The following is a 12,932-nucleotide window of genomic DNA, read 5'->3' as shown; positions in this document are numbered from 1 at the left end:
CCACAGGGAAGAATCCTGGGCAGGGACTTCCCTGGTGGTCCGGTGGTTAAGAAACTGCACTTCCAATGCAGGGTTCAATCCCTGGTTGGGGAACTAAGATCCTACATGCTAAGGGGCAACTAAGCTTGCACGCCCCAACTACTGGGTCCACACTGCAATGAAGAAGCTGCACATGGCAGGGAAGTCTCAGTGCAGCCAAAATTTTTAAAAAAAGGAAGAAGAAGAAGAAGGCCAGGTCACTCCCAGCTCAAAAGGCCAAACACTCACCAGGCACGGGAGTGACGGTAGCTGACAGAGGGTAGCTGCGGTGAGCAGGATGGGAAGAAGGTCAGGGCGTCAGATGCTGGCTGCAAGCGTGGACCCTGGAGTCCTCTGGGAGAAGCCTCGGGCTGTAGGCCCCTGGAGAGGAGCATCCTGAGAGGAGAGGAGGGATGGAGGGGCGGGGGAGGCCCACTACCCACTCCTGCCCTTTGCCTCGGACTCAGACCTGTAGGAGTCCACAGGTCCTCTGTCCACTTCCCACTGGCTGTGAAATCTCGGTGTGTACGGACACCTGTGGAGAATGATGGGGTTCTCATCTGGGGTCTCTGGAGAAGCCTCAGGGAGTCTGCAACCCCTAGAGGTGCCCACAAAATGTCACAGGACTTGCCTGCCCCTGGGAGAGGGTCACAGTTCTCGGAGGGCCTGGGAGAACCCACGCATTTATGATTGTGGATGAAGGCCCACTGGAGGTTCAGACTCAAAAGATAGTGTCACCCTCTCTGGCCTCTGCTTCACGGTAAGATGTGGGCTCCTCTGGCCCTAGCTTCCTCAGCTGTAAGGATGGGGATGAAATGATGGCTCCACTGGGGAACACCATCGCTTGGGACCGCGGACAGCTCTGGGCCAGCTGAGCCCACAACCCAATAGTCATGCAACCTCTTAAAGCCACAGGACGTGCACACTTCACTTTCTCATCCCCTAAATGAGACCCCATGCCTTACCCCAAGGGCTTCCCTGGTGGCTCAGTGGTAAAGAATCCACCTGCAATGCAGGAGATGTGGGTTTGATCTCTGGGTTGGGAAGATCCCCTGGAGAAGGAAATGGCAACCCACACCAATATTCCTGCCTGAAGAATCCCATGGACAGAGGAGCCATGGCGGGCTACAGTCCATGGGGTTGCAAAAAGTCGGACACGACTGAAGCGACTGAGCATGTCCACCTTACCTCAAACCACTGATTTAAGGGCTACAACTGATGCTTGCGAACTGTGGTGCTAGAAAAGACTGTTGAGAGTCCCTTGGACTGCAAGGAGATCAAATAAGTCAATCCTAAAGGACATCAACCCCAAATATTCATCATTCAAGGAATGATGCTGAAGCTGAAGCTGAAGCTCCAATACTTTGGTTACCTGATGGAAAGAGCTGACTCACTGGAAAAGACCCTGATGCTGGGAAAGACTGAGGATAGAAGGACAAAGGGATGAGACAGGATGAGATGGTTGGATGGCATCACTGACTCAATCAACATGAGTTTGAGCAAACTTCAAGAGATAGTGAAGGGAAAGGGAGGCCTGGCGTGCTGCCATACATGGGGTTGCAAAGAGTTGGACATGAGTTAGTGACTGAACAACAACAAAGGACTAAAAGAAATAACACCTGTGGTAAGCGTACAGCTCAGTCCTTGGACGTAAAGGATGCTAAGTGGATGTTAAGACAGTGAGTATCCTTCCTCCAAAGGAATCTCCTGGCTTCAGGATTCTAGTTAACACATATTCACCTTGGAGCTCTTTCAAACCAAAACTGGTATGACATTGCAGTGGGTTGATGTCCCCCAAAAGAGATGTCCAAGTCCTAAACCCTGATACCTGGGAATGTGCCCCTATTTAACCATCTTTATTTATTTTTGGCTGGGCCAGGTAGCATGTGGGATATCAGTTCCCCAACCAGGGAGCCCCACATGCCCTCTGCAGTGGAAGCACAGAGTCTTAACCAATGGATCATCAGGGAAGTCCCCTGTGTGCTCTTATTAAGAAAAAGGGTCTCTGCAGATGCAGTGAACTTAAAGTCCTTGAGATGAGATCACCCTGGATTTTGGCTGAGCCTTAAATCTAATGAGAGGCATCCTTCCAAGAAACACAGGGGGGAGACAGGCACAGAGAAGGAGGCCACCGGCAACGGGGCAGAAGTGAAACATCGCTTACCCGCATGGATGTGACACTGGGGAACGCTAGTCTATTTCATTTTCATGAGCCATGTGACCCAGAGTTTAAAAAACTCTGTCCAGAGCGGTGACTCTCAGCCCTGCCTCCTTCGTCACACACCCAAGCTAGATGCCACCGTCCGAGATCCTGGCTGGAGAGGTGCCGCACGGAGCCCAAACACATCCCTCCCTCAAACCATCCCAGTGATCCCAATGTGTGGCTGAGGCTGCTCTGGATGCAAGGCCTTCTACCAAGCGACATGTAAGAATCACCTGGGCAGCTTGAAAAAGGACTCAAACACCCAGGCCGCACCCAGACCACCCCATCAGCATCTCTGGGTGGGGCCAATCACCAAGAACTTTTCATAGTGCTCAGATGACTCTGCATACAGCCAAGGTAGGAACTCCAATGGAGCTGCCCACATATGAACCTCCTGGGCATCTTGCAAGCATGAGGATTCCAACTCTGCAGGTCTACGGGGCGGAGGGGGGGGGGGAAGGGCTCAGACTCTGCATTTCTAACAGTCTCCCTGGACACCATCCTTGGTGGAGATACTGTGCGGCTGGGGATGAGCAGGTTGCCTAGCACCGTGGTTCTACAGGTGGGGTCCTCAGATCAGTAGCATCAGCCTCAACTGAAATGTATAAGAAATGTAAATTCCTGGGGCTACCTCTCAGACCCAGGAGGTCAGCAGCCTATTTTAACAGGGGGCCAGCAATCTATTTTAACACACCTCCAAGGTGACACAATCAGGTGGCGGACGCGCTGACCTGGGGCAACAGACAGTGGCAGGCCAGCACCATCAGCAAGACTGACCCTTGATTTGGCTGGAGGTCTCCAAAAGCACCAGGGAGCCCTCCCTGTGTCCAAATCAATACCTTTGACATTCCTGGGAATTCATGAGGTGACACATATGGAAAAAATTGTTATGGTAGCTCAAATGGTAAAGAAACTGCCTTCAATGCAGGAGATCTGAGTTTGATCCCTGGGTTGGAAAGATCCCCTGGAGAAGGTAATGGCAACACACTCCAGTGTTCTTGCCTGGAGAATCCCATGGACAGAGGAGCCTGGTGGGTTACAGTCCATGGGATTGCAAAGAGTCAGACATGACTGAAGTGACTAACACTTTCATCATGGAGATGAGAAAACCAAGGCTGAGGACAAGCCTCCTTCAAGGCCAGCAACTTCAGTCTTGGGGTAATGACCACACTGCCCACCATCATTCAGACTCAGCTCAGGTGCCCCTCCGAGGATGCCTCTGGGGCTCACATAAGGACAGACACGCCTCTTCCTTCCCTTCACAGAATGCTCATCAGTGCCATGTCCTTTTGAGATGCCCAAAGTCTGGCATGAGAAACTCCTAATTATTTTACATATTATAGTTTTGCACCCAGACTACACATTCTTCTGTAAAAGTCATGTCATGCTGTTTCTTGCGTTTTAGATTTTATTTGATTATTTCTTTTCCAACAGCCTACGTTACTGCAAACTATGTACTGTATATATAGTGCTACGGACTATGCTCGTGTCGCTCCAGAACCATATGGACTTTGGGAGGTGATGAGGCCATGAGGATGGGGCCCATCACGATGGGATTGGTGCCCTTATGAAGGAGACCCTACAGAACTCCTCTGTCCTTCTCCCCAAGTGAGCACACAGAGAAGCTGGTGGTCTGCAACCCAGAAGGTCCTCACCAAACACTGAATCTGCCAGCGCCCTGATCTGGGACTTCTCGGCCTCTGGAAGCATGAGAAATGAATGCTGTTGTTTATAACCTCCCCATCCCCCACCCAGTCTACGGTTTTCTGCTGCAGCAGCCCAAAGGGACAAAGACACAGAGTCGGGTGCAGCAGATATTGCCAGGTGGACCCACTGAAAGTGAGGTTTCAGTCTTTATGCTGTGAGCATAGTAGGAACTTGGTAAATGTTGCTCAATTACTGAACGAATCAAGCTGAGGAAAAGGGACCATTAGAAAGCGGACAGATGAAAGGGTACTTATTTTTCTGCTTGTGTTTCCTAGCACTTAAAAAAATATTTATTTATTTGGCTGCACTGGGTCTCAGTTGCAGCACATAGGCTCTCTGTTGTGGCATGCAGACTTCTCTGGTTGTGGCACGTGGGCTTCAGAGTGTGTGAGCTCAGTAGGTGCAGCACATGGGCTTCGCTGCCCCACGCACATGGGATCTTATTTCTCCAACCAGGGTCCAGGCTTTCCTGGACCACCAGGAAAGTCCCTTGCCTAGCACTTTACAATGAATGCTGCTCATTAGACAGTGTTCCAACAGTGTCTCCTGGCCATGACTGCCTCACAGCATTAGAACATCTCTATTATTCACTGTATTCAACACCATCCACCTTACTCATGTAAAATGCTGGCAGGTCTATGAGCAACAACAGAGCTGATAACAAAACAAAACCAATCAGGGAATTTTAACAGCAATGCTTTGGAGGGTTTTAAAATTTCCCTTTAACTGTCTACATCCAACTCTAAGTTCTTACAACAGAATGGATGTGTGAAATGATGACAGTGAATGAAATTACCAAATACTGCTTCGTTTGCCCAATGGATTCATCCCACACATATCTACTGGGTGACCACCGTATGTGGGCACTACTTTAGTGACGGGACACACATCCCTTCCTGCATGACTCTTATGCTCCACACTGGTGCTGTACAAGAAGACTTTCTGTGATGACAGAAATGTTCTGTCTCTGCACTGTCCAAGGTGGTGGCCTCAAGTCGCAAGCAGCATTTGAGCGTGTGGAAGGCAGCTAGCATGGCAGAGGCACTGAGTTTCTAAATTTCATTTAATTGCAGTTAATTCAAATTTAAATTCAAATGGCCACATGCAGATTGGGCAGAGTTGGTTCAGATGACTAATCCATTGATGCTGATTTAAACAGAACGGAGGCAAGACCATCTTCATTGTCTGCAACAGACAAAATCCTTCCTTTGCTCCCATGTGTGCACTTCCTGCGGTGTACTTTTTCTCTTTATTTGGCCGTGCCACGTGGCACGTGGGGTCTTAGTTCCCTGACCAGGGATTGAACCCACACTCCCTGCAGTGGAAGCTCAGAGTCTTAACCACTGGACGACCAGGGAAGTCCCTGGTGCGCACTTGTAATCCTTGTACACCGCATGGGAACTGAGCACACACAACCCAAGGCAGGAGTAAACCTCGGGTTTTATTTGCATGAGTTCTACTAAAGGACCCCATTCCAACCCTGCCCACCCTAGCTGGGAAATAACCCCCTTGGCTCACCAGGAGACACCGAGAAGGCATTCAGCCGGCCAGTAGACAAGGTCTTAGTGGACGAAGTGCCCAGAGGGAATCGGAGCAAGGCAGTCTCCCAGCAGCCCAGGCAGAACAGGGGAGCGCTCTCCAAGGTGCTGAACGGGCCGCTCCCGTCTCCAGAACAACGGGCGAGCCGGCCCCTCGCTCTAGTCCACAGGGCCTGTTTAGCAAAGCCAGGACCCCACACAGCACCGCTTTCATCAACCACATGCCCTTTCCCAAGCCAGGAAACTACAAACTGGGGAGCAGCTGATCCAAGAGGGGACGAATCGCTGCGGAAAATTCAAACATCACCCGTCCTTCCAGGGCTCACAAATCTAATATCATGCTGACATTTAAGGACCTGAGGAATGTTTTATACAGGCTTATCAGCTCAGGGTTGATAGCTAGCTGTCTTTAGAGCTGTGGAGGCCTGGCAGAAAATGAGGAAGAGAAAGTCCTGAGGAAAAATGGCAGACGCTCCTGGCCCTGCCCTCTTGCCACCATCACCGCCTTTTCCGGGGGGCTTCCTCTCTCCATAGGCATCCTCAGAAGAAGGACCCACAGTGCCCTGCCCTCGGGTTCACTGCATGAACTGTTAGCGTCAGTGAGGGCTACTCACCAGCTACCCGGTAGATGGCTATTTTCGGAGGGTGCGGATCCTCACCAGCTCAGTTAGGCTTCCTAATATAAAGCCCGTCAAATTGCTCCAGGGCTGTGCTGGGTGAGGGGACTTTTCAGTAACACTCCTCTCTCAGCTATAATTGGCAACAAAGAACTAGTTATTTGCTTTCCCTTCTCCTTTCACCTCACAGAGCCTTCTCCCTCCCCAAAGGTGCAGAAAGACTCTCTGAAGACGCACTTTCATCTCCAATTGCCTTTCGTTTCTGAAATGAGTTCCTACTGATGCAATATTCCTGTCCATGGACCTGCTTCCTCCTAAATTAGGCATTTGGATTAAAAAAAACAGTTCACTTTTCACATACTCCAAGCACCAATGGTCATTTATTTTGAAGAGGGTTTCCCGCACTTAAAGAGGGGGTGCTGACTGCCTAAATGTGTATTTAAAGTGGAAACAAAGCTGCAGAACCGTATGGATCTGAGCCCTGATCTGTGGTTGGCACCCTCTCTTTATGGGGAGAGCCGCTTCTCGGGAGGAGTGGAGGTGGGGGGCCCTGGAGTACCTGGCAAGCGAACAGAGCTGGAGGGCGCACGTGGCTGTGTTTTGGGGGACAGGGTAGAAACCATCTCCGGGTGACAGGTGTACTGTGTGCGCGCACGCAGGCGCAGGGGGATCTGAATTTTGACTGTGGGCGTGTGTGATTCGTGTGGGCCGAGGGATCTGGGCCAGTGAACGGAATCTGTATGTGAGGGGGAGCGGCCGGGTGTGTGCAATGACTCACATCTTTCGGGCTGTGGGAGGGTTTTATTTGCGGGGGGTAACTTTTGGTCCGAGGGATCCTATGCACATGGCACCCGACAGGAAATATTTACCTGTGCAGCAAAGCAGGGGTCCATTAAGTGGAGAAGAGGGCCCCAGTGGGGCATCTGGCCATGTGCACCTGCCTGTAACCCATCTGCCACACCCAGAGGAGAAGGAGGGTGTGGAGGGAGAGGAAGAACAAGGATGGGGTTTTGCACAAGGGAGTTCAGAGAGAGGTGTTCCGCACAGAAGCAAGAGCTTGAGGACCGCCGCCCTGAGTGTGATTCCAGGTGCTGCCCAGCGCGTAGCAGCCAAGTCACCTGGCTCCTCTGAGCCTCTGCTTCCCAAAGCGGGAAATGGGAAGAAGGAGAAAACCAAGCCCGAAACAAACAGGGACTGAGTGTTGTAGTCATGCAGACACTCGCCACATGCCCGGCACACAGTAAGTGTTGAGCACGGCCATTTATTAACATTTTCATGATCATTATCATCATGTCTGGCTGCTGGTTATAATAATGATCATTGTAAGTGACAGTCATTACATGTGAACTCTAATAATAAAACGGTGCTAAATAATAATGAGTGCTTACTCTATTCCTGGTGCTGCCATGTACACCACCTCAATTAAGCCCCGCCCACTCCACAGTTGCTGCTATCGGCCCTTTGTATGGCTTCGGAAACAGAAGCTCAGAGACGTTAGGCAACCGGCCCCAAGGTCACAGAGGAGGGCAAAGGCACAACCGGGATTCAAGCCCAATGGGTGTCGACCCCACCGCATGTGCTCCTGCCACCCCTGTGCCCCAGGCCTCACTGTCCCTTCAGGGTCACCCGACAGACAGTGGAAGCCACTCAGCTCAGTGGAGTGAGCAATGCCGGCCTTGTGCCTGGGGGAGGATGAACCTGGAGGAGGAGGAGTTGGCAGAAGTGTCCCCAGTTGAAATGGATTCCATACCAATTCCAGCTAAATGTAGAATACATTTGCCGTTGGTGCATTATTCATGAAAATCGCTGTTTTCCCCAAGTCAGCACTGGGAGCTGGGCGGCTGCCCGCCCCACATCCCCATCCCATGTGCAGAGGAAAGCAGGGTTGGAGGCAGAACCGTGAGCTCGTTAAGGCTCTGCTGGGCCTCTCCAGGCATGACCCACGCCGCCCACCAGTTGACTTGGGAGCAGGCATGGAGACCACTGCTCAGTTCTGGTGGATAACGAAACATCACGTCAACCCTGCTCACCCTGCGCGCTGCTTGAGGGTGAACATTCTCAACAGCCACCCCCTTCCTGGTGAGGGGTGGGGACTGGGTTCCAGTGGCCCCTGATTATTCCAGGCCACAAAGGTCAGTTCGACTTTCTGTCCTGCCTTGTCGCCAATCAAAAGGTAGCAAGTCGGCCTGGCACCCCACATCCATGTGCCTGCCTCGGCTGGCACACAGGTGATAGGATGTGAGTGAGGAAAGGGGGGTCCCACCCTGAACAGACTAGGGGTTCAAACCCTCGCCTCTACCACCAAAGGCTGGGGGCTAGGTCCTGTCCCATGTGCTCTGGGGCCTCCTTGGCTCGGGAGGTGGTGGACACGACTCCCTCCACTGCAACCTGTGAGACTCAAGCAAAGCGATGTGGAGGAAGGCGTTTTAGGGGGTGGACACGGTGGAGCTGGTTGGTAGCCGATGGAGACCCAAGGATATCCACCCAATGAAAGCGGCGCTTCTCCCAACGACACAGCCCATCCTACACTCGTGGCCCCACAGAATCAGACCCTCTCCTCCCAGTGAAACCACCACCCTTCCCTCTAAAATGGAAGCTCCGTGAGGGCACAGATTTCCATCTGTCGTCTTCCCTGGGACCCCGAGCACCTGCTCATAGTAGGCACTCGGGAGGTGTCTGATGAACAGAGGCTAGAATTTCATGGGCCACTGAAGATCTCTGGGGGGGGGGGGGGGGGGTGGTGGTGCTGACCAGGGTGCTGGACCTCCCTCGCAGACACCCTGCCGAGTCCCATGGGGGACCGGCCCAGCCCCTCTCCTCCCAGACTCCAGTCTCCAGGCACAGACACAGCTGGCAGAACCTCCGGAGGGATGGATCTGCAGAGCAGCCAGACCGGAGCCGCGGGTGACGGCTGCCCTGGGCTCCCAAAGTGCCCAGCTGGGAGCGCCAGGCTGCTCGGCCGCCCACCTCAGCCACCCACATCTGCTGCCTGGGCCTCACAGTGCCTGCACACACACACACACACACACACACACACACACACACACACGCCCACGGCCTAGAACCCAGGGAGGGCTGTCTGTGCGGCCTGGCCCCGGCACCCCAGGGTCAAGGAAGCTCTCCAACCCACTCCAGGAAAACAACAACAGCACAGAAGAGGCCGCCTGGGACGGGGCGCCATGGCTTTGACAGGCAGGAGCGTTATATAATTAACTGCCCCCCACGCCTCCTCCCCTTGGAGGAATAACGAACCCTGCCTCTCAGTTGCATAAGCCAAAATAATAATTACTCTCCAGCCCTCTGACACTCCTGGCTGTGGCCGGGGAGCAGGTGTTCAGCACAAGCTTCAGGAGCCTCAGAGAGCGAGCAGGGCCCGCAGGGACGTCCGTGACTCTTCTGACCAGCAGAAGCACACAAGTCCCCTCCAGTCCCCGCTCCTTTCCCAGGCATCCAAGCCTGAAAAATTAGCCAGCCGCCAAGAGGGAGCCACTCATCAGGATAAGCTCCCAGAGCAGGGAGGGGGCCTCTGGGGAGCAGGCTTGCTTGGGGTCTGGCTTCCAGGAACAGAAGTGCCCCACACCTCTCAGATGCCCCGAGGAGTGGACATTGGAGTGTCTGGGACAGCGATGGGGGACAGCCAGGGCTCCCTGCACAGAAACCATGTTAGAGCCGCGGAGGGCGGGCAGCACGCTGGCTTCCGGCGCCGGCTCAGCCGGGACTGTAGCGGCATCTTAGAATGAAGGCACAGAGCATCCCTAAACTAATGGTGAAAATGATTCAGCCACTGAAAGGCGAGATTCCTGGGCTCGCGCTAAACAGATGGGCCTCCCTCCCTCCCTCCCGCCAGCAGCCTGCTCCAACAGCGCTAGCCCTGCGTCCAACCACCTAGAAGTTTATTGCCTTGTTGTGATGGTTTGGGTTCGCGTCCCCCGCCTCTAGCTCTCCCAGCCGCTCTCTTTCCATTGGCTTGGGTTGATCAGGACTAAGGGAGGCCCGGAGGCACCGCAGGAAAAACAAGCAGCAGAGCAGGGGCCTGACTCCCAGAGGCCGACACCCAGGGAGCAGGGCCAGCAATGGGAGGGGGCCCTCTCCCAGCCCCCCTGCGCCCTTGCTGGGTCCCAGAGGAGGCCGCGGGCCCAACCTGGCCTTTCCGGCCTGCTCTTGGACGATGCACTAACACCCGGCTCAGCTCCGAGGCTCCCGGGCCTGGCACTGCTCCCAGAAAGCCCTCAACACCCTTCCGCTGGCACAGGGGCGCTGTCCCCCACCAGGCAGTGAGGCAACCTGTAACCAAGGCCGCTGTGGCCTCCAGGGAGCCCTAGGAAATGCCCCAGGTGTCCACGGCCCTCTGGAGGGAGAAGCTCGACTCCCCAGAGATAAAACAGAAGAAGCGAGAGAAGAAGGTCCCTCCTCCGCCAGCCCCCGCGCGCCGGGCGCACCTACCTCCATCGGAGTAGGTCTCCGTGCCGTAGCCGTCCTGCAGCCCGTTGCTCCAGGTCCCTTCGTACTTGGCCCCGTTGCCCGTGCACTCCCGCACCCCGTAGCGCCCCTTAAATCCGTGCGTCCACTCGCCCTTGTACACCCACTTCCCCTTGCTCTCCAGGCCGATGCCGTGGCGCTTGCCCTGCGCCCAAGTGCCCTGGTACGTGTTGCCGCTGGGCCAGGTGTAGACGCCCAGTACCTCGAAGCCGTGGCTCCACGAGCCGGTGTATTCGCCTTGGCCCTTGGGGCCGGTGCAGACGCCATGGCCGTGCGCCTTGCCGTCCTCCCAGCCTCCACAGTAGGACCCTCCATCGTCAAAATTAAACCTGCCCCCACTGGACATGCATGTAACTCGGTTTGCAAATCCCGCAAACGGTGAAAAAAAAAAAAAAAAAAAAGGCGATCAACAAACCGGAGTCTTGGTTGGCTGGCTGGCTGGTTTTGTTTTGCTATTTTTTTTTTTTTTTTTAAGGAAGAATGAAGAAAGCAAAAAACACAGCGAGCAGATCCCGGGCGGCGGACGGCCGCGGCGTCGGCTTCGGAGGAATTCAAGTCAATTGGGGGCGATTATTCATTTTCGAGCTGCGCCGCGGAGCCTGACCAGCGTCTCGCGCTCCCGCTGGAGACAGGACCGGAGGGGAGGAGGGCGGGGGAGGGGAGGGGAGGGGAGGGGGAGGGAGGGGGCAGGAGCAGGAGCGGCTGGTGCGAACGGCTCCACCTCAGCGGCAAGTGCCCCTCGGAGGCGAGCCCGCCGGGCTGGCCGAGCAGGCCAGGCGGGGACGGCGGCGCTCAGGCCCGGGGCGCAGTCCCCCACCTGCGGCTGCCGCGCTGCGGGCGCCCGAGGGCGGCGGCGGGGCCCGCGGGCGGCGGCGGCACGGGCGGCGGCGCGGGCGGCTGCACCATATTGGGGGCCGCGGGCCGGGCCGGGCCAGGCGGCGGCGGCAGCAGCAATGCGGCGGGTCGGGCGGCGGCGGCGGCGGCGGCGGCGGCGGCAGTAGCGGCGGCGTGCGCTCTGGGCCCTGCTCGCGCGCTCGGGGAGGCGCGGCGCGCGCCCGCACCCCGCGCCCCGCCCGCCCGCGCGCCCCCGCACCCCGCCGCCCGCGCGCCCCCGCCTGGCCCCCCGCCCCCGGCGCACCCGCGCCCTGGAGAGAGGAGCTGGCCCTCCTGGCTGAGGGCGCGTGGCGCAGGCGGGGACCCGGGGCGCCCCGCCCGCCTGGCGTCACCTCTTGCTTCGATCGGCCTGGAAATAGGGGTCCAGCCTCGGCGCCCCAGACGCCCCCCTTCCCCCCATCTTTCCCGGGACTTGGGTTTAAAGGGACAGGAACTGCGTAACGGGAAGGCGCCCAGCACCCAGGGCGCTCTCTGCCCCTTCCCGGGAGCCGCGAGGTGAAGCCGAGCGCCGTAGGCCTTGGGCAGGCCAGGGGCGCCCCGCGCATTTCGGCTCGCCCACCGCGCGCCTAGCCCCTCGCGCCCGACTCCTGCCTGGGACGCCTGGCCCTGACTTGACTGGAGAGGCTCTCGGCGGACCACAGGTGGTTTTCTCTATGACAAATGATCCTTCCTTTTTCCTTACAGGCGATTTGGGTCCACATGTGGGGGAAGGGGGATGCTAGCCTTAGAAAACTGGTATTTGTCCATTGGCCCCTCCCCATAAATTAAGAGAAAGTCCAGCTAGCTACGCACAAACCTTGAAGTAAAGACACCCAAATTCCATTCCTCCCCTGCGCCCCGGTCAACAGGTAGCCCACCTCTATCCAGTGAGCCGTTGCGCTTTGGGGGAACAAAGTGGAATCGCTTTTCAGGCGTAATTAGGTCTCTCTCCACACATACTCCCACCCCCTACCCCCAAGAGTGGTGTCTGATTCCTGGATCCGGGTATCCTGGGACCAATTTGAAGTGCATTTCCTGGACCATAAATCCGCAGGCAGGAGCCCGAGTTCCCAGCTCTCCGGAATGTGTTGGGCAAATGGCAGCAGCCAAGTGCTGCGCGGCGAGATTACACAGGGTCTCGGCTGGTTGCAGTGGGGGATGGGGGGTGGGGGGTACTCAGCGGAGCAGGCCGTGCAGCGGAGGTTTAGGCGGGCCAGGAGAGCTGCACTTCCAGCGGGAGCGTGGGGGTACGGGGTTACACCTCCTGCCAGCAGTGTTCCCACCTTTGGCTCTTAAGAGAAAACCAGCCCCTCCTCCTCCTAGAATTCAAGTCCAGTTTCTTTTCTCCCCGGGATAAGCAAAGCCCCCTCTCTGAAGGGCCATCGGCCTGCAGGGCTGTACCCTCTTCACCACCCCCCAGCAGAGGGACAATTAGGGAGTTTTCAGTTTTGCTTTGTGACTTGCAGTTACTGGGATTCGGTGCACCTTCTAGCTGGT

The 12,932-nt window shown here is 56.0% G+C and overlaps 1 protein-coding gene across 2 annotated transcripts in view; it reads right to left on the bottom strand.

Annotated features, from left to right (window-relative positions):
• The window catches only part of JPH3 (junctophilin 3), a 74,394-nt gene extending 63,486 nt beyond the window's left edge, over nucleotides 1-10,908 (bottom strand). Inside the window, exons 1-2 of one of the 2 annotated variants that reach the window (XM_065920449.1) lie at nucleotides 10,527-10,908; nucleotides 9,949-9,968 (exon numbers count right to left, since the gene is read on the bottom strand). In XM_065920449.1, the coding sequence (XP_065776521.1) occupies nucleotides 9,949-9,968; nucleotides 10,527-10,908 (402 nt within the window). Of the gene's footprint in view, nucleotides 1-9,948; nucleotides 9,969-10,526 lie in introns of those variants that run through there. The other variant, XM_065920448.1, reaches the window with a different exon arrangement.
• Nucleotides 10,909-12,932: the final 2,024 nt, after the last annotated feature.

Source organism: Muntiacus reevesi, chromosome 2, assembly GCF_963930625.1.
Source record: "Muntiacus reevesi chromosome 2, mMunRee1.1, whole genome shotgun sequence".
Lineage (NCBI taxonomy): Eukaryota > Metazoa > Chordata > Mammalia > Artiodactyla > Cervidae > Muntiacus > Muntiacus reevesi.
The sequence above is the reverse complement of the archived record's forward strand: the minus strand, read 5'-3'. Positions and strand labels throughout refer to the sequence as shown.